Source organism: Eschrichtius robustus, chromosome 3, assembly GCF_028021215.1.
Source record: "Eschrichtius robustus isolate mEscRob2 chromosome 3, mEscRob2.pri, whole genome shotgun sequence".
NCBI lineage: Eukaryota > Metazoa > Chordata > Mammalia > Artiodactyla > Eschrichtiidae > Eschrichtius > Eschrichtius robustus.
Window position 1 is genome coordinate 153,408,471 of NC_090826.1, and position 22,248 is coordinate 153,430,718.

At 34.5% G+C, this 22,248-nt stretch overlaps 1 protein-coding gene across 1 annotated transcript in view; it reads right to left on the bottom strand.

Annotated features, from left to right (window-relative positions):
- Positions 1-1,675: 1,675 nt before the first annotated feature.
- The window catches only part of LOC137760732 (membrane cofactor protein-like), a 29,997-nt gene continuing 9,424 nt past the window's right edge, over positions 1,676-22,248 (bottom strand). Inside the window, exons 4-10 of the mRNA XM_068537636.1 lie at positions 15,322-15,407; positions 14,269-14,466; positions 8,920-9,102; positions 6,703-6,750; positions 2,941-2,994; positions 2,400-2,435; positions 1,676-1,887 (exon numbers count right to left, since the gene is read on the bottom strand). Of these exons, the coding sequence (XP_068393737.1) occupies positions 1,676-1,887; positions 2,400-2,435; positions 2,941-2,994; positions 6,703-6,750; positions 8,920-9,102; positions 14,269-14,466; positions 15,322-15,407 (817 nt within the window). The remainder of the gene's footprint in view (positions 1,888-2,399; positions 2,436-2,940; positions 2,995-6,702; positions 6,751-8,919; positions 9,103-14,268; positions 14,467-15,321; positions 15,408-22,248) is intronic.

Consider the following 22,248-nt stretch of genomic DNA (forward strand, 5'->3'; position numbering starts at 1 on the left):
CTTTGCCCAGACAGGAGGAGGTTAAAGGAGCGGCTGATTGGGGGCTCTGACTCACTCAGGCCGGGGGGAGTGATGGGTACAGAATGTGGGCAAGCCAGTGGCGGCAGAGGCCAGTGTGACGTTGCAACAGCCTGAGACATGCCGTGTGTTCTTCTGTGGAAATTGTCCCTGGATCACGGGACCCTGGCAGTGGTGGGCTGCACAGCCTCCTGGGAAGGGAGGTGTGGATAGTGACCTGTGCTTGCGCACAGGCTTCTTGGTGGCTGCAGCAGCAGTCTTAGCATTTCATGCCCATCTCTGGTGTCTGCAGTGATAGCCGCGGTTCGCACCTGTCTCTGAAGCTTGTTTAGGCGGTTTTCTGAATTTCCTCTCCTCGTGCACCCTGAAACAATGGTCTCTTGACTCTTAGGCAGTTCCAGACTTTTTCCCGGACTCCCTCCTGTTTAGCTGTGGTGCACTAGCCTCCTTCAGGCTGTGTTCACGCAGCCAACCCCAGTCCTCTTCCTGGATTCTGAACTCCAAAGCCTGAGCCTCCACTCCCAGCCCCCACCCGCCCCAGCAGATGAGCAGACAAGCCTCTCAGGCTGGTGAGTGCTGGTCGGCACTGATCCTCTGTGCAGGAATCTCTCCGCTTTGCCCTATGTACCCCTGTTGCTGCACTCTCCTTCATGGCTCTGAAGCTTCCCCCTCACCTACCCCCCATCTCTGCCAGTGAAGTGGCTTCCTACTTTGTGGAAACTTTTTCTCCTTCACAGCTCCTCCCAGAAGTACAGGTTCCATCCCTATTCTTTTGTCTCTGTTTTTTCTTTTTTCTTTTGCCCTACCCAGGTATGTGGGGAGTTTCTTGCCTTTTGGGGAGTCTGAGGTCTTCTGCCAGTGTTCAGTAGGTGTTCTGTAGGAGTTGTTTCACATGTAGATGTATTTTTGATTTATTTGTGGGGAGGAAGGTGATCTCCATGTCTTAATCCTTCGCCATCTTGAATATCCTCTGTACACTTTTTTTTATTCTAAGCACCCCCACTGATTTTTTTATTTTTACAGATAAAGAGAAAGACAAAACTAATGAGATGCCTTATAAATCCTACCCCTTTTAGTAACTTGAAGTTTAACTCCATCAGTTTTACTGCCACTTAGTAAATTAAGAGAACATAAATTGGAAATCAAATAATGCTGCTTTTAATTCCCCAGTTATATAAATAACAACTCTAAGTGAAAAGAAATCAAATTTTAACTACATAGCTTCTTACAGTGACCTAAGTTGGACAGATAAATGGAGATTTTCATCATAAAAATTCCAGTGAATATAAATGTCCAAGTCTCCAATGAACCATTTAAAATTTCATCTTGGCCACCAGTCCAATCTAGGAAGTAGGGTACACCTAGGGTAGGGAAAACCCTCTAACAGTTCATGATTTGCTGCAGAACTTAAACCTCAAATCCCACAGAAATTTTTCCTACAGTCATAATAGCTGATGAAATTCTGCACAAATTTCTCCTGTTGCAGTGATATTAAAAGCAGCTAAAAACATTTTTAGTAATGAAATGCAATTCAGACAGCACACTCATGCAGGCACATTTTAGAAAAACACAGCATGCAATATAGAGGACAAAGAAATGCACAAAAGTATGTCAAAAGTACAAAGTTTAGAATAAGTTAGAGGAAACATGCTTTGATTTACCCTTTCATCTCCTTCTCTTTCTTCTCCTTCTCCTTTTCCTTCTTCTCGTTTTCCTTCTTCTCGTTTTCCTTTTTCTCCTTTTCCTCCTTCTCTTTCTTCTCCTTCTCTTTCATATCCTTTTCTTCCTTCTCTTTCATATCCTTCTCCTCTTTCTTCTCACTGTGAAGACATCTGTAGAAGCAGGTACAAACTACTACAACAGCAACAACTACAAGAAAACAGGAAACAAATGATATGTGACTCTGAAAACTAATCACCAAGATTCCAAACCAAGCAGAAGAAATAAGCATTGGTTACATTTCTGCGGTTAGAAAATGTTATTTTATTTGAGCCCATATACATTTATATTCCATCTCGACCCTTCAGTATCTAAATCCAATCCCCTGGAATCACTTAAACAGTCCACAATAAGTCAGAGCCTTTGCTTAATTTAGAAAATTACCCAAAGCATATTTGGGAAATAGACTCATATGACTAATAATTTTGAAAAAATATGTATTATTTAGGGTTTGTTACTAGGTGGACATGTAGAATATAAAAGAATATACAATCACCAACACAAGGTAGTATATCACAGAAAAGGTCAGGTTTTTTAAGACTGTTCTACTCAATTTCAACCTATAAAAACTATAGCAACTGAAAAGTCATTGAAAAAATAATGTGCATCTCATCTTCATATTACATTTTCACTTAAGTGGTATCGAAGTTTGAGATACTTACTTGCAGTAAGAATAATCAGAGCAATGATTCCTGCATCTGAGAAAATATGAAAACAGTTTTGAAGATATTAAGCATCTATGAGTCCTAGATAGCAGCTGTATTTTAATTTTGATCAGATCGTCTAAAAACTACAGTAAAAATGTTTATCAATCTAGTTTTAGCATGACTGCTACTGCATCCAAGTCATTTTGATCACAGAACCCTTTTAAACAGATTCCAGGTACAGGATCCACCTTGTGAAACTCTTAACAGGAGCCTCATTTTTCATTGTTTTGTGCTTTAGCTACCACACCAGGTTATTTTGTATAGGTTACTAGTACTGTTAGAATTAACTAGACTAGAGAAAATTATCTACATGTGTCTATATATACTACCACTTACATTTGTCATGGTATCTGCACTAATAAAATAACTATAAATGTCAATTATTACTAATTATTTGTGACACATTGTTTCTTCCCTACCTACAAATGATTGGAACATATTTCCATGTAGAACTCTAAGGTCTCATAGTACAGGGTTATTAATAACAAAATGATACCTAAATCCTCAAAGTCATCAAGTGATAGTATTTCGTCACTGGGATTGGGATATCCTAGGAAAAAAATGGAAATAGGTAAAAAGGAAGACTAACTAAATCTTAAAGATCTATAAATTCATTGGTTTTGGTTTTGTGCCTTTTTATAATTCATAATTATAATTTAATTTTCCTTATAAATTATATTAATGTTTCTCATTAAAAGTTGCATTATAAAATATTATAAATTTATATTCAATGCCATCAACATTCTTCTTCCTGTCCACTGATATTCCTTGTGACTAATTCTGTGGTATAGCAAGCAAATTTATCATTAGTGTATTCCAAAAATATAGGCTTGAATTCAATATGATTCTACTCAAAAGATAGAGGAAGGCTTAAAAATGATTTAGAAGTTGCTCTGGAGTAGGAAGACTCTTCAACATTATACAGGCCATTTATAAAATACTCGTGGCTAACATCATACTCAATGTTGAAATACTAAAATTTTTTTCCCTTAAGATCAGGAACAACACAGAATTCCTGCATTTGCCACTTCAATTCAATGTAACATTGGAAGTTTGGGTCAGAATCATTACGTAAAAAAGAAGTTAAAAATATCCAGATGGGAAAGAAGAAATAAAATGATCTCTCTTTATAGATGACATGATTTTCTACATAGAAAGCTCTATAAAGATCACACACGTACACACAAACACATACACAAATGTTAGAACTAATACATAAATTCAGCAAAGTTGAAGGATAGAAAATGAACACACAAAAATCAGTTGTGTCTCTATACACTAACAATGAACAATCCAAAAATGAAATTAAGCAAACAATTCCATTTACAATAGCATTAAAAAGAATAAAATACTCAAACTTAACCAAGGAGATGAAAGGCTTGTACATTGAAGACTATAAAAATTTCTGAAAGAAAGTGAAGAAGACATAAATAAATGGAAAGACATCCTGTGGTCATGGACAGGAAGACTTAATATTGTTAAGATGTTAATACTACACAAAACAATTTACAGATTTAATGCACTCTCTATCACCATCTTGAAAATGCATTTTGCAGAAAAAGAAAAATACAACCTATAATTTATATGGAATATCAAGGGACTAGCAACAGCCAAGACAATCCTGAAAAAGAAGAGCAATGCTGAAAGGGCTCATACTTCCTGATTTCAAAACTTACTAAAAAGCTACAATAATAAAACAGAATGGTACTGGCATAGAGACAGACATACAGACCAATGGTATAGAATATAGGGCCCAGAAGTAAACCCTTGCTTATATGGTCAAATGATTGTTCACAAGGATTCTAAGAGCATTCAATGGGGAAAGGGCAGTCTTTTCAACAAATGATTTTTAGAAAACTGGATATCCACATGCAAAGAATGAAATTTGACACTTATCTTACACCATATACAAAAATTAATTCAAAATGTATCAAAAACAAAAGACTTAAAACTATAAAACTCTTAGAAGGAAACATAGAGGACAAATTTCATGATGTTGAACTGGCAATGACTTCTTAGATGTGACACCAAAAGCATAGGCAACAAAAGAAAAAATAGATATATTGGACTACATCAAAATTAAAAACTTTTGTGTATCAAAGGACACTATCAACATAGCAAAAACCAACTCACAGAATGGGCAGAAACATCTGTAAATCATACGTCTGATAAGGGATTGATATCCGAAATATATTACAAATTCCTAAAACTCAATAACAACAACAAAAAGCCATTTTACAAATGGGCAAGGGACTTGAATAGACATTTCTCCAAAGAAGATATACAAATGGCCAAGAAGCACATGAAAAGCTGCTCACCATATCATTAATCGTTAGGGAAATAAAAGACACAATGAGATACTACTTCACACCTATTAACTAACATAGATTATGATGGTTATTATATAAAAAACAGAAATTAACATGTGTTGGCAAAGAGTTTGGGAAATTAGAAACTTTGTACATCACTTGTGGGAATGAAAATGGTGCAGCCACTTAAAAACTTTTTAAAAATGGAAGACAGTATGAATGTTCCTCCAAAAATTAAACAAGAATTAATATATAACACAACAATTCCACTCCAAGGTATATACCCCACAAAAAAATTCAAAAGAGGTACTCAAACAGATACTTGAATGCCAATATTCTGAAAAGCATTGTTTAGAATGTCAAAAGGTGAAAACAACCCAGTATCTATCAACAGATGAATGAATAAATAAAATGTGGTATATACAAACACTGGAATATTTTCAGCCATAAAAAGGAATAAAGTTCTGATACAAGGTGGATGAACTTTGAAGACATTATGCTAAGTGAAATAACCCAGACACAAAGAGACACATGTAAAGTACCACTTAAATGAGGTATCTAGGTAAGTTAAATTCAGAGACAGAAAGTAGAAAGAAGTTATTGAATGTGGGAGGAAGGTTGAGAAAGGAGCATGACTGCTTAATGGGTATAAAGTTTTAGTTTGAGATGATGAAAAAGTTTTAGAGATAGATAGTAGTGATGGTTGCACAACAATGTGAATGTATATAATGCTACTGAATTGGATGAAATGGTAAGAAAAATTAAATAAATGTTGATCTGGAAAAATTACAGTAAGCGTTCTGCCAGACATTAAAACATATTATAGTACTAGAACGAAAAACAACAACTTGGTGTTGGCACAGATATGGACAGAGTTCAAGGGAACAGATAGAAGACTAAAACGCCTATGGATTTAATGGATGATAAAAAGTGGCACCTCAAAACACTTGGAGAGAAGACAAGTTATTCAACAAATGGTGCTACTTTGCCATTGGATGGGGGTGAGTGGAGTGAAGAGGGACCCAATCTCATTCCACATACCATAATGAATTTCAGATGTACCAAAGATTTAAATCCAAAGAATGCAATTAAGATGCATGGTTTAAATGTTTATATAATTTCAGCTTAAGGAAGTCCTAAAGCTTTTATAAGAAAGACACAACGCTCACAGCCATTAGGGAAAAGATCGATAAATCCAGCTACCTATTAATGTAAAAGTTTTGCACATATAAATGACCACCAATAGGAGAATAGTTAAATAAAATATGATGGCATATATTAAAGTCATCATTTAAAAGGATGAGAATAAATAAAAATACAATCTCAATATAAGACATTAAGTGGAAAAATGCTAGTTTCAAAAAAATTTGAACAGTATGATGCCATTTTTGTTTAAGAAAATAAACACCAAATTAAATGTATAGCTACATATATAAGGATTTTGATGTACAGAAATAGAGTAAAGACACACTAACAGTGATTAACTAAGGTAATAGGCTAGGAGGGAGAACAAATCTTTTACTCTGTATACTTCTGTAATGTTTGAAAATTTACAAAAATATATTAATGTATAAAAATATACTCAGGTAACAAAAAGTTATAAAAAGCAACTCATATCTAATAGTACAGTATAAAATCCTAAAAGAACACTGACTAGTGAAAATAAAGCAAACAAAAAAAAGAAAAGAAAAGAAAAAAAAAAAACAACCCTAGGAAAAAAGTTCACTTCACATTAAAAGGGCTTCAATTTATAGTAAGTTCAAATCAACAAAAAAAACAGTTTTAGAAACCTAATAGAAAAATGAACAAAGAACATGAATAAATAAATGTAGACAGAAAAAGTTAAGCCTCACTGATAATTAAAGAAATGCAAATTAAAATAAGACATGATTTTACACCCATCACTTTATAAATTTCTTAACTATAAGTAGGATAAAGAGTTACTGAACCTGGATATTTTAAAAGTGGAGTCTTGGTTGGATGAGTAGGCTTGTAACCTGGAAAAATAAATTTGACTCAATTCACCATCCTTGTCAATACAAAATTATGAATTTAATTTTGGTTTTTTTATTTTTTTAAAGATTATTTCTCAAAATAAATAATACACATACACTCAGAACTTTGCAATTCTACTCCTGAGTTTAACCTAAATATATATTTGTACAAGTGCACAAGGATGTGTATATAAAATGTTCACTACAACTTTGTATTTTATAATGAAAATCCTAGTAGTTAACTAATTATAAATCATAAAATTTATGTATTCTTTTAAAAGATCCAAGTAGTAGTATATTCCATAATTTTTTTCTATTTCACTAAGGATTTCTTGGACATTTTTTCATATTAGCACATTTAGATCTGACTTAACACCATTATATGTTGCTACTGATCCTTTTGGTATAGTCTTTCTCTGACTGATGATAAAAAATGATTGACAATCCCATAAGGAGAGTTGACTTTTTATTTTAAAAAAAAGGTCACTGTAGCTTCTTTTCTTCATAGGCTTTTTCTCACAAACAATTCACATCTTCTTCAAACACTAAACTGTATCAGTGTTTTATAAGTCCTTATGAAATGTTTATGGTCAACTTTCAAAAGAGCATATCAACAAATATAGTATACCACAGTGTATAGGCCCACTAGGACATGGATGGGTCAATGAATATAAATTTCATATGCAATCTTTATATATCATCCACCAAAAAAACATCTCTTTCCCCACAAAACTTCACAGCACTCACCAAGGTACTGAAGGAGGTTACTGGGTACCAGGTTTACAGTAATTATAAAAGGTGTTCTAATTACCATGTTAACATGAATAATCCCCCTCAATCCTTCAAAATATCAGGGCGATAGGAAACAAACAAATTAGATGCCAGTAACTGACATTAGTTTGAGTCATTAGACAACAGGAAACTAGAACCCACAGAAGTGATGTTACTTAAGTGAGCAGAGCCACACTGGGACCCTGAATGCAGTCTGCCCAGGTTAATGCTCTTCCCTCTCTTCCTCTTGTCTTTTGCTTCTGCTGCAACTAAAAGGAAGAAGCCAGAGAAAGCAGCCCTGAAATCAGGAAGATAATTCCTTCTACCATATCAAAATAGTCTCTCAAGTCTTAAGCAGAGCAGCTAATTAGTAGTCCCTGCCAGAAATCCTCCATTTCATTTCAATAAGTAAGGACTTCTCCTGCCTTTCGGTTGTTATGAAATTTACTTTCTGTTGCCAAATAAAAATGCCCAGTAAAGAGACAAATGATATCTGTATGAGGTGGGGAGTGGTAGAAATACTGGTCTTATTCTGGTGACAACAGAAATTTCCCAGTATAAAAAGAACCAAACTGGTTGCAGTCTGGAAAATGAAACATAGTCCTGGACCTGGAAGATACCGTGTAAAGGTGATGCTGTAAGTCATACAAGCTACCTAAGAGCTTTCTAGATGCCAGGCACTGTGCTAAGTGCTTTAAATGGATCCCATTTTGACTTTGCTATCACCCAGTGAGGAAGTCATTAAATCATTTTACATGTAAGTAAATATATTTAAAGTTTACGTAACTTGTCCAAGTTCACACACCTGTTGATATCTGTGGACTATGGCAAATACTTTTAGAATCACTAAGCATAACAACTAAAATGGCTTTAAATATAGTCTTCCTCTTTTCATTACTAAAAATGATGAATGAGTGTAAATCACATGAATTTAAAGGATTTTTTGTAAAATATAAGCAGGCAGTTACTAAATCTGAATGGCCCAAAATTGGGAGTTTTGTATTGAGAGGAATCAGCACTGAAGAACAAACCACATGGGATTACTACTTTCATATCATTTATATGAATTATGCCTCTCATTCTTGACTTATATAGGTAAAAATTCCCATGCTTCAATTTACTCTGAAAAATCATTCCCATCTATTTTTATACATAAAAATACCAAACAAGAGACATTAATATACCTGTGTTCTTTGCTAAAAGAATGTGTTAAGACTCTATAAAAACATACAAAATCACAACAGCAGAATTCTATGTAAGTTCTGTCATACATCTCTCATGGAAATGGATACAAGACAGAGTTAAATACAAAGAGTTATTTTTTCAATTATTCTTGTCAATGGCAAAGAAATAAAAACTAAAAGACAAAATTTAAAAAAAGGAAAAAGACAACATTTGTACCTTTAATACACTTTGGCATCTCAGGCTCCCAAGTATTATTACCACCACAGAACACTAGGTTGCTGCCATTAAGGTAAAAACCCTGGAGGCATTCAAATATCACCACTGCTTGGTAGGAAAATTTTTCTCTACTTTCTGATACCATTATTCCATGTTCGAGTACTGGACGTTCACATTTGACCACTGAAAATTGGAGAAATTCCAGAATTAATAAAAAGCTGCTTTCACACAGGACCAGAAAAACTAGTGCAAAGTAGTAATTTCCAGTGGGAAGAAAAAGCTGAGGAATGAAAGGCAAGATGTTAATTGAAAAAAAAAAAAAGACTTTATTTGTGCATTTGAATTTCAGGCAAGTAGATTTAGAGAAACTTAATAACGTTTTTCCACCTAGAACAGACTGTCATTATACTTTATTGGCTTTCCTACATTTTTTTCCATTAATGACAAGTTTTGAGAAAGTGTGACTACCAGGTACAAATTCAGGGCAAGTTCAAAACTTTTGATACTTTTGATACTCTTTAGCTCTAGGACTTTTTTAAAGGTCATGCTGACACTAATTACAGTACCCTGCTCTTTTAGAAAGGTAGCAAAGACTTTTTGAGAAGGTAATATTTGAGCTCGATTTTAAAAGTTGAAAAGAAGCTAGCCAGGCAAAATGCTCGGCCCTCACACCAGTGTACTCTGGTGTTTCCCATTCTACTCTACTTCTTCAAAGTAAAATACAGGTCATGACCCTCTAGATTGACTTCAATATCTATGAATGTGTTTTGCAGAATTCGGAAAAAAAAAAACAAACTGAAAAACACTGGGCTGAGCAGAGACTTCAAGAGGATATCTTACGAGATTAAATCTGAGCAATAGATAAGGGCCAGATAATATACAGCCTTTTAAACCAGAATAGTGTTCTTCCTCCTTTCCTGTGGATCTGAATTTCCATCAAGTATCACATCATTTCTGTTCAGCCAGGAGAACTTCTTTATCAATTCTTGTGTTCAGGTTGGCTGATGACAAATTCCCCAAACTTTTGTTTATCTGAAACTGTTTTCTATTTATTTCACCTTCAGTTTTGGAAGATTTCTCCTTGACAGTGAATTCTAGGTTAAGTGTTTTATTTTTCTTTCAGCACATTAGCAGACATTATTGTCTTCTCATCTCCACAGTTCCTTAAGAGACATCAGCTGTCATTCTTAACGTGGGTAACGGGGGGGGGGGGGATGGGGGCGGGTGGGTGTGTCCTCAATATAATACCTTTCTTCCCTGGCTCTCTTTTCTTTTATTTTTTGTTTTCAGTAGTTTTACCATGATCTATTTAGTTTGGTGGGGGCTTCTTGGTAAAATTAAAATTTTTACTTATCCTGCTAGGGTCACTGAATTTCTTGTACCTGTAGGATTATTGTTTTGTATCAAATTTGAAATATTTTGGCCCGTATTTATTCAAATAATTTTCTGTATTCCTCTCTCTCCTCTCTTTCTGAAACTTCAATTACATGTATATTTGACTGTTTGCATTGCCACATTTTTGTTTTTAATTTCAGCCATTCTAATAGTTGGTTAGTGGTATCTCATTGTGATTTTAAATTACATTCCTGTAATTACTAATGATATTGAGCAACTTTTCATGTACTTTTTGCCATCTACATATCGTGTTTGGTGAAACATGTCTATTACTAATTTTTGCTCATTTAAAAAAATTGTTTTCTTATTATTGTGTTTTGAGTTCTTCCTATATCATAGATACAAGTTAATTATTAGATACGTACTTTGCAAATATTTTCTCCCAATCTATTGCTTTTTGTTGTTGTTCTCTTAATAATATATTTTGTAGTCCAGAAATTTTGAGTTTGGAGTATCCAATTTATTATTTTTTTCTTTAAAGCATCATGCTTTATGGGTTGTATCAGAGAAATCTTTGGCTAGGTCACAAATATTTTCTGTGTTTTCTTGTAAAAGTGTTGTAGCTATAGGTTTCACATGTATATCTATGCTTCATTTTGAATAAATGTTTGCATATGGTGCTAACTTGGGCTGAGGTTCTTTTTTTTTTTTTTTTTCAGCATATGGGTGTTCAATTGTGCTGGTACCATTTGTTGAAAAAATTGTTCCCCACTGAATTGTCTGTATACCTGTGAAAATCAACTGGACATATTTCCAAGGGTCTAATCCTGGACTCACTATTTTGTTTATTGCTCTATATATCTATCCTTTCACCACTACCAAACTGTCTTGCTTATATGCCTTATAGTATGCTTTATACTAAGTCTTGACATCAGGTAGAGTACATCCTCCAGTTCATTTTCAAAAACTGTTTAACTATTCTAGCTCTTTTGTCTTTCCATATAAATTTCAGAATCAGCTTGTCAATTTATACAAAAAGTTGTACTGGGGTTTCTATTGGGATTATGTTGAATTTATAGATCAATTACAATGAATTTACACCTTTATTATTTTGAGTCTTCCATTTCATGGCCAATGTATATCCCTTTATTTATTAAGGTCTTTAATTTCCTTTATTAGTGTTTAGTGGTTTATACCATTTAAATCTTTCATATATGTTAGTTAGATTTATATGCAAGTATTTTGTGTTTTGGATTTGCAAATAGTTGTTGTAAATAAAACTTTCAGTAATGATTTATTGCTAGTATGTAGACATATAATTGATTTCTGTATGTTGATCTTATATTTTGCAACCTTGCTAAAACATCAGTCTTTGGAATTTTCTACATAGACAATCATGTTATAAATGAATACAGACTATTTTATTTCTTTCATTCCAATGTATGTATGCTTATTTCTTTCTCTTGCCTTATTGCAGTGAGTGGGACCTCCAGTACAATGCTGAATAGAGTGATGAGCATAGACATACTTCCTTTCTTCCTACCTTGGGGAGAAAGAAATTAGGTTTTTACTATTAAGCATAATGTTAGTTGTGTGATTTTTGTATGTGCCTTTTATCAGGTTGATATAGTTAGTTCCATTCTGTTCCTAGTTTGCTAAGTTTTATCATAAAAAGATGATGAATTCTGTCAATTGCTTTTTTTTGCATCTATTAAGATGATCATATATTTTTTCATTACAGTCTTTTGATATGGTAAATAACCCTGATTAATTTTAAAATCTGAACCAATCTTGCATTTATGGAATAAATCTTACTTGGCTATGATGTATTCTTATTTTTATATATAGCAGGATTATTTTTTCTTCTTTGTTTTTTTAATTGGTGTAAAACTGCTTTACAATGTTGTGTTAGTTTCTGCAGTACAATGCAAAGGAACGAAATTGGGTCATTTGTAGAGATGTGGATGGACCTAGAGTCTGTCATACAGAGTGAAGTGAGCCAGAAAGAGAAAAACAAATATCGTATATTAACATATATATGTGGAATCTAGAAAAATGGTACAGATGAACCTATTTGTAGGGCAGGAATAGAGACGTAGACGTATAGCAGGATTTGATTTGTTGATATTTTGTTGAAAAAGTTCTATATTCAATACAGATATTGTTTACAATTTTCTTTCAATGTTTTTGTCTGGTTTTAGTATCAGGTAATGTCCCCATGAAGTGAGTTGAGAAGCATTTCCTCCTCTTATATTTCTTGAACAGTTTGTGTAGAGGTGCTATTATTTATTCCTGCAATGTGCAGTAGAATTAATTCCCCAAGGAGGCCATCTGGGCCTCAGTTCTCACTGTGGGAAGGTTTTTAACTACAAATTATATTTCCTTAATAAGTATAAGACTATTCAGGTTACCTATATATTCGTGTGAAGATATTTCGGTATTTTTTTGTCTTTCAAGGAATTTGTCAATTTCATTTCAGTTGTCAAATTTATAGGCATAAAGATGTAATATTACAATTATCATCATTGTAATATTTTTTAACTATCCATTTAAATGTCTGCAGAATAGTGTTGTCCTCTTTTTCATTCCTTTTTTAAAAAATTATTTTTTAATACAACTTTTAAAGGTTACATTCCATTTACAGTTATTACAAAATATTGGCTATATTCCTCATGTTGTGCAATACATCCTTGTAGCCTATCTTATACCCAATAATTTGTACCTTCCACGCCCACACCCCTATATTGCCCCTCCTCACTGGTGACCACTAGTTTGTTCTCTGTATCTGTGAGTCGGCTTCTTTTTTGTTATATTTACTAGTTTGTTGTATTTTTTAGATTCCACATATAAATGATATCATATAGTATTTGTCTTTCTCTGTCTGACTTATTAAATATCTTTTTCTTTCTTGTCAGCCTAGTTATAGCTTTATCTATTTTATTGATCTTCTCCAAGAACCAGGGGTTTGTTTCATTGGTTTTCTCTATTATTTTCTCTTCACAATTTCATTGATTTCTCTCTATCTTTATGATCATCTTATGTCTCCTTATTTTGAGTTTGCTCTTCTTTTTTTAGTTTTTTAAGGTGGAAGCTTAGATTGTTGATTTGAGACTTTTATTTTTTTCTAACACAAGTATTTCATGCTATAAATTTCCCTTTAAGCAATGCTTTTGTTGTATCACACAAATTTTGATATTTTGATGTATTGTGTTTTTCATTTTTACTCAATTCAAAACACTTTCTAACTTCCCTTGTTACTTCATCTTTGACTCATGGGTTAGTAAGGAGTGCCTTTCATAATTTTCAAGTATTTGCAAATTTTCTAGATTAGCCCTGTTTTAATTTCTATGTTTATTCCATTGTGATCAGATAATGCACTTAATGATTTCAATTCTTTGGAATGTGCTAAAAATAATCTTATTGCCTAGAATATGAGCTACCTTAGAGAATGTCCCATGTGCACTTGAAAAGAGTAAATATTATCCTGTTATTCAGTGGTTTTCTTCCAAGAATCAAATACCCTCTAGCATCTCCTTGCTTTATGTAACTCTCTAGTGCCTTAAATATTGCTTTAAAAATATATTTTGTTCAGAGTTTATCATTCTTATCAATGAGCAGCTTAGCTTTTTAAAATTTTCTCCACCATTATTTGTAGCCAGAACTCTCAGACATCTTGCAATATAAGAAAAAACTTTATTTTTGAGGCAGGGTGTGTTGAGTTTTTTAGTTCTTTCAAGCAAAAAAATCCTAATACACACACACACACACACACACACACACACACACACAATTAGTTCACAATGTGTAAACTGTAATGTCAAGAACATCTGGGGTGAGGGGTGGGAAACCCCACAACTAGAACTATTTTCTGTTCAATTTGGCCTAAATTAAACTAGAAGTCAATTTAACCGGAGGAAGAAACATGTATGACTGTTTTACTTATAGGTAAAACTATTTACAAAGTGTTCCACAGTATTTACAAATGAAGAAGGAAACAAATGGAAACATTATTACCTTTACACAGAGGAGCGGCACTACTCCATTTGCCAGGTCCAGAACAAATAAGCTTGCTCTCTCCAACAAGTGAGTATTCATCTGATCCATTTGAAGGATTACAACTATAAGTTACTAATTCATTATATTCAAATATATTCCTGTAGCTATTGGTGTGTTTTCCATGTTTTATTTTTGGAGGTCGTCCACAAAAAATCTCTTAAAAAGGGGTAAAAAGAGAAAATAAAGGTAAAGGGAAGGTGAAAGAGTAAGACAGCATCAGTAAAGTCCTATGAACTACCTTCAATAAGTTCTTTAACATATGATTTCTAGAAGTTAGTTGTGAATCCTTTATCCATTTAGAGGAGAGTTTCCATGAGAAGATGTATTATCCCAAATTCAAATCATGTAGAAATAAACTTTTAAGAACCAAACTCATTTTCTTAAATACCTATATAAAGTACCTATATGAAATACCTATATTTATCTATAAGGACATGCTAAGTTTTGTTCTAATCATCATAAGAGATGGAAATTTAATGAGAAAATATGCTTGTGATTAAAAATAAAATTCACTGCTAGCTAAGAAATGCATATTTATAATTTATAAACATATCCATTCACTACATCCATGGTTCACAATAATACCAAGATATGGTCTTATTTCACTGTCATCCTTGTAAGTTTATGGTGAAATTTTCCAGAATCTACAAATTGTGTGATTTTGCCACAGACTGAATCCAGATGTCTTCCTTTAAGCCAGATATTGAAGAGATTTGCAAAAATGTAAAACAATGCCACTATTCCCACTGTTGGTTTGGGAAATTTTTAATTTTTTCATAAAAATATGTTGTATATATTAACATGTATTGACTTTACTGTTCCTAAAAATGATTTAATAATTAACTATTTTAAAAACTTTTGTTTTAATTCCAATATAATGAATACCAATAGACATAACCCACATAAAGAAAAGCTCTTTGGAATCGTTGTTGATTTAACAGCATAAACAGGTCCTGAAGCCAAAAAGTTTGAAAATTCCTAATCCAAATTATAAAGTGAGAATTAACTTACTTTCACAATGTGGTATCAAATCACTCCAATGCACATTATCTCCAATAAGGTTACAAGTTAGAATTTTTTTTCCTCTTAAGTAATAACTAAATGAAAAAAGAAAAGGTTACTGTTTCTTTAATAGCACATAATACTGAAAATTTTTATATGGTTGTTTTTCTGCACTACAGTAGTTTGAGGGAGAAGTTTCTTAAATGACATGATATAATGAAAGTGCTAACCAAATCTGCAATTTTAATCAAATAAAGAGTTTCTGCATGTGGACACACACTGTCCCACAGCAAAATGTCTAAATTACTATCATGCCTGTCAGTGTGGCCTCTTCACCATCTCTGGCAAATGCATCACACATTCACTTCTGTGCTTTTGCTCACACCATTCTGCTCAGCAAGGACTGAGCAGAGACATCAGGCCCTAGAGCTTGCCTGCCTGGATTCAAGTCCCAGCTCCATGAATGACTTGTTATTTAAGCTTGGGAAAGTCTCTTACTGTTTCTCTTGCTCAATTTCCTCATCTATGTAAAAGAGATAATAGTACATACTTCATGGGGTTCTTTTGAGAATAAGTTAGCATCTGACACATAGTGAGTGCTAGGTAAGTTTTAGTTCTTTTTAATATTCTTTAGATCAGAATATCTTGCCAGGAATAGCTTGGGAATACTACTTAATGAAATTTTCTCTGATGATTTAAACTCACAGTACTCTCTTCTCCTTCTGGATTCTCATTGTAATGATCATAAATAATGGTATGTATTTGGCACTTCTTATTTACTATTTTGATTTAATATATTATGTTAGTATATATTGTGTTTCTAACCAGGCTACAGCTTTTTTTTGAGAAGAGTCTATGCTTTAAGTTTTTGGTACCTTTCAAAGTGCCTAATAGGCTCTCTATATCTATAACAGGATGTTCTAATATTTTTACTTGATCAGTTTAAAAATAATCAGTGAAACTGCTTGTACAAGGTTCCAGTTGACTTTTCCATTAAGCTGTACTCATTTTCTGTATATTAGTGTTTTAGGAGAGGATTTTGGGAAGGTGGTAGAGTTGGAAGTTCTAGGAATCTGTCACCATAACTAGACAAAAACTGCAATGGCAGAATCTGTCTGATGTTACTGTTTTGGAACTCTGGAGTCTGTTGAAGGCTTGCAAGTTCTAGAGGAAAACTCAGACAGGTAAATTGCATTAATTTCAGTCAATTTCAGCTCTTAGGAAAACAGCAGCAACTTACCCCTACCCTCAGCAGTGTGGCAGGCAACTGTGCGTGTGCTTCTGAAGCAGGTTACACACAGGTTGCAGGAGGTACTATAGCCAAAAAGACTGTCTTCCAAGTACCAAGGATCTGTACTCTGATTGCTGACTGCTATTTCTGATCACAGAAAGTGGTGGCAGCCATTGTTGTCACACCTTGCCGACTCTTGCAAGCCCTATCCTTGTTGGCTGAAGTGACTTACACGGGATTTAAAGATCCAGCAACATTTGCTTCCACTTTCATTTTTCATGTTTCCACTCTCAGAAGCCAGGCACTAAAGACTAGGACATTCAAAAACAACTGCATATGTGGGGAAATTTAGAAAGTGAGTGTGCATGTTCAGGGAAAAAACACAGAAACAGCCTGAGAAGACCTTCAGTTTACATCTCAGGTGATCCCTGCCACAGAAACATGATACAAAAATCAATAAACAAAAACAATAACAAAAACTGCAATGTCTAGGGAAAGGGGAGAATCTGATTTGCAGAGTTACACATTATTAGATTCCAATATCCAATATTCCACAAAAAATCACCAGGCATACAAAGAAACAGGAAAGTATGGTCCATTCAGAATAAAAAAACAAATGAACAGAAACTGTTCCTGAAAAAATCTGATGACAGATATATTAGATAAAGACATCAAAATATCTTAAAGATGCTCAAAGACCTAAAGGAAGACTTGGAGAAAGTCAAGAAAATGATGTGTGAACAAAATGGAAGTATCATAAGGAGCTAGAAAACCTAAAAAGGAACCAAAAAGAAATTATGGAGCTTAAAAGTACAATACCTGGTATTAAAAATTCAATAGAGGGATTAAAGGCAAATTTGAGCAGCAGAAGGAAGGATCAGTGAACATGAATATAGAATGGTGGAAGTTACTGAGTCTGAGGAACAGAAAGGAAAAAAGAGTGAAGAAAAGTGAGCAGAGCCTAAAGGACCTGTGTGATATCATCAAGTGGATCAACCTACACAGTGTGGGAATCTCAGAGGGAGAAGAGAGATAGAAAGGGGCAGAGAGAATATTTTAAAAAAATAATGGTGAGCAACTTTGCAAATTTGATGAAAGACACAAATATAAACATCCAAGAAGCTCAACAACCCCCAGGTAAAATGAACTTAAAGACACCCACACTAAGTCACATAATAACCAAACTTTCAAAAGACAAAGACAGAGTGGCTAAGATGGCCGAGTAGAAGGACCCTAAGCTCACCTCCTCTCACAAGAACACCAAAATCACAACAATCTATAGAGCAATCATCATTGAAAAAGACTGAAACCTACTAGAAAAGATCCCCTACCGCTAAAGACATAAAGATGGAACCACAAGGAGACTGGTAGGAGGGGCAGCCTTGCAATATAATCAAATCCCATACCCCCCAGTGGGCACCCCACAAACTGGAGAATAATTATATTACAGAGATTCTCCCACAGGAGTGAGTTCTGAGCCCCACATGAGGCCCCACAGCCCAAGGGTCTAGCACTGGGAAGAGGAGCTCCCAGAGCATTTGGCATTGAAGGCCAGTGGGGCTTGATTGCAGGAGTTCCACAGGATTGAGGAAAACAGAGATTTCACTCTTAAAGGGTGCAAAGAAAAACCTCACACACACCAAAGGACCAAAGTTAAAAGCAGTAACTTCATAGGAGCCTGGGCCAGAGCTACCTACTCATCTTGGAGGGTCTCCTAGGGAAGTGGGGGTAGCTGTGGCTCACTCTGGGGATATAGACATTGCGGCAGATATATCAGGGAGGATTCATTTGTGTGAGTTCTCCCAGAGGCTGATATCTTGGCACCAAGACCTGGCCCCACCCAACAGCCTGTAGGCTCCAGTGCTGGGACATCTCAGGCCAAACAACAAACTGGGAGGGGATACACCCCCACCCATGAGCAGACAGGCTGCTTAAAGACTTCCTGAGTCCACAGCCACCTCTAAACACATCCCTAGACATGGCCCTGCCCACCAGAGGACCAAAACCCAGCTCCAATGGTTAGGGGGCAGACACCAGAAGCAAGAAAATTACAGTCCTGCAGCCTGCAAGCCAAGTCTGCAAACGCAGGCCAGAAACTACCCTGGGACCAGCTGGCCCCTGGCCCTTGGGTAATGAGAGGGGAGTGCACTGCTGGGATGCATAGGATGTCTCTTACAGAGGGTCACTTCTCCAAGGTCAAAAAAAAGTAACCAACCTACTACATACATAAAAATACAAATAGCAATTTAGAGAAAATGAAGCAACAGAGGAATATGTTTCAGATGAAGGAACAAGATAAAACCCCAGAAGAACTAAGTGACATGGAGATAGGCAATCTGCCCAAGAAAGAGTTCAGAGTAATGATAGTAAAGATGATCAAAGAACTCAGGTGGAGAATGGATGCACGGAATGAAAAATTAGAAGTTTTTAACAAAGAATTAGAAAATATAAAGAACAACCAAACAGAATTAAAGAATACAATAACTGAAATGAAAAATACACTAGAAGGTATCAATAGTAGAGTAAATGAGATGGAAGAACTGATTAGTGAGGTGGACGACAGAGTAGTGGAAATCACTGCCACTGAAGAGAAAAAAAAAAAGAATGAAAAGGAATGAGGACAGTTCAAGAGACTTCTGGGACAACATCAAGCATGCTAATATTTGCATTATCAGGGTCCCAGAAGGAGAAGAGAGAGAGAGAAAGGACCTGAGAAAACATTTGAAAAGATAATTGCTGAAAATTTCCCTAATCTGGGGAAGGAAACAGTCACCCAAGTCCAGGAAGTGCAGAGAGTTCCATACAGGATTAACCCACAGAGGAATACACCATGACACAGTGTAATCAAAATGATGAAAATTAAAGATAAAGAGAGAATATTAAAAGCAACAAGGGAAAAGCAACAAGTAACATACAAGAGAACTCCCATAAGGCTATCAACTGATTTTTCAGCAGAAACTCTGCAGGTCAGAAAGGAGTGGCATGATATACTTAAAGTGATGAAAGACAAAAACCTACAACTAAGAATCCTCTACCCAGCAAGGCTCCCATTCAGATTTCATGGAGAAATCAACAGCTTTACAGACAAGCAAAAGCTAAAATAATTCAGTATTACCAAACCAACTTTACAACAAATGATAAAGAACTTCTCTAGGTGGAAAAGAAAAGGCCACAAATAGAAACAAGGAAATTATAAAATGGAAAAGCTCACTGGTAAAGGCAAACTTACAAGAAAGGTAGGAAATCATCCATTAGTAGGGAGGTTAAAAGATGAAAATAGTAAAAATCATTTGTATCCACAATAAGCAGTTAAGGGATACACAAAACAATTAGATGCAAAATATAAAATCAAAAACAGTAATTGTGAGGGGAGGAGAGTACAAATGCAGGGTACCTAAAATGCATTTGAAATTAAGAGATCAGCAACTTAAAACAAGCATGTATAAATATAGGCTCTAATACAAAAACCTCATGGTAACTGTAAAACAAAAATATATAATAGATATACGTACAAAAAGAAAAAGGAATCCAAACATAACATTAAAGATAGTCATCACAAGAATAGAGAATGAAAGAAGAAAGGGGAAACAAAAAGACCTAAAAAAACAAAATTCAATTAACAAAATGGCAATAGGAACATACTTATCAATAATTACCTTAAATGTAAATAGACTAAATGCTCCAACCAAAAGACAGACTGGCTGAATGGTTACAAAAACAAGACCAATATATACACTGCCTACAAGAGACTCACTTCAGATCTGGAGACACATACAGACTGAAAGTGAGGAAATGGAAAAAGTATTCCATGCAAATGGGAATCAAAAGAAAGTCACAGTTGCAATACTTATATCAGACAAAAATAGACTTTAATAAAGACTGTTACAAGAGACAAAGACACTACATAATGAGCAAAGGATCAGTCAAAGAAAAAGATTATAACAATTGTAAATATATATGCACCCAACATAGGAGCACCTCAATATATAAGGCAAGGGCTAACAGCCATAAAGGAAAAATTGACAGTAACACAATGATAGTAGGGGACCTTAACACTCAACTCACATCAATGGACAGATCATCCAGACAGAAAATCAATAAGGAAACACAGGTAACACCTATCCTTCTGAAACTATTCCAAAAAACTGCAGAGGAAAGAACTCTTCCAAACTTGTTCTCTGAGGCCACCATCACCCTGATACCAAAACCAGACAAAAATATCACACAAAAAAAGAAATTTATAGGTCAATATCACTGATGAAAATAGATGCAAAAATCCTCAACAAAATACTAGCAAACCAACTCCAAAAATACGTTAAAAGGATCATACATCATGATCCAGTGGGATTTATCCCAGGGAGGCAAGGATTTTTCAATATTCACAAATCAATCAATGTGATACAGCATATTAACAAATTGAAGGACAAAAACCATGTGATCCTCTCAACAGATGCAGAAAAACTTTTTATAAAATTCAACATCCATTTATGATAAAAAACTCTTCAGAAAGTAGGCATAGAGGAAACATATCTCAACATAATAAAGGCCATATATGACAAACCCACAGCTAACATCATACTCAATGGTGAAAAGCTGAAAGCATTTCCTCTAAGATCAGGAACAGTACAAGGATGCTCACTCTCACCATTTTTATTCAGCATAGTTTTGGAAGTCCTAGCCACAGGAAGCAGAAAAGAAAAAAAAAATAAAGGAATCCAAATCGGAAAAGAAGTAAAACTGTCACTGTTTGCAGATGACATGATGTTATACATAGAAAATCCTAAGGACACTACCAGAAAACTACTAGAGCTCATCAATGAATCTGGTAAAGTTGCTGAATACAAAATTAATATACAGAAATCTGTTGCACTTCTATACACTAACAACGAAAGATGAGAAACAGAAATTAAGGAAACAATCCCATTTACCACTGCATCAAAAAGAATAAAATATCTAGAAATAAACCTACTTAAGGAGCAAAAGACCTGTACTCTGAAAACTGTAAGACACTGATGAAAGAATCTGAAGATGACACAAACAGATGGAGCGATTTCCCATGTTCTTGGATTGGAAGAATCAGCATTGTCAAAATGACTATACTACCCAAGGCAATCTACAGATTCAATACAATGGCATTTTTCACAGAACTAGAACAAAAAAACTTTAAATTTGTATGGAAACACAAAAGACTCCTATTAGCCAAAACACTCTTGAGAAAGAAGAATGGAGCAGGAGGAAACATGCTCCCTGATTTCAGACTATACAATAAAGCAACAGTCATCAAAACAGTATGGTACTGGCAGAAAAGCCAGACATATAAATCAATGGAGCAGGATAGAAAGCCCATAAATAAACCCATACACTGATGGTCAATTAATCTATGACAAAGGAGGCAATAATAGACAATGGAGAAAAGACAGTCAATAAGTGGTGCTGGGAAAACTGGACAGCTATAAAAGTAAAAAGAATGAAATTAGAACATTCTTTAACACCATATACAAACGTATACAAAAATAAACTCAAAATGGATTAAAGACCTAAATATAAGACAGTATATTATAATACAGAGGAAAACATAGGCAGAACACTCTTTGACATAAATTGCAGCAATATTTTATTTGGATACGTCTCCTAGAGTAATGGAGATAAAAACAAAAATAAAAACTGGGACCTAATTAAACTTAAAAGCTTTTGCACAGCAAAGG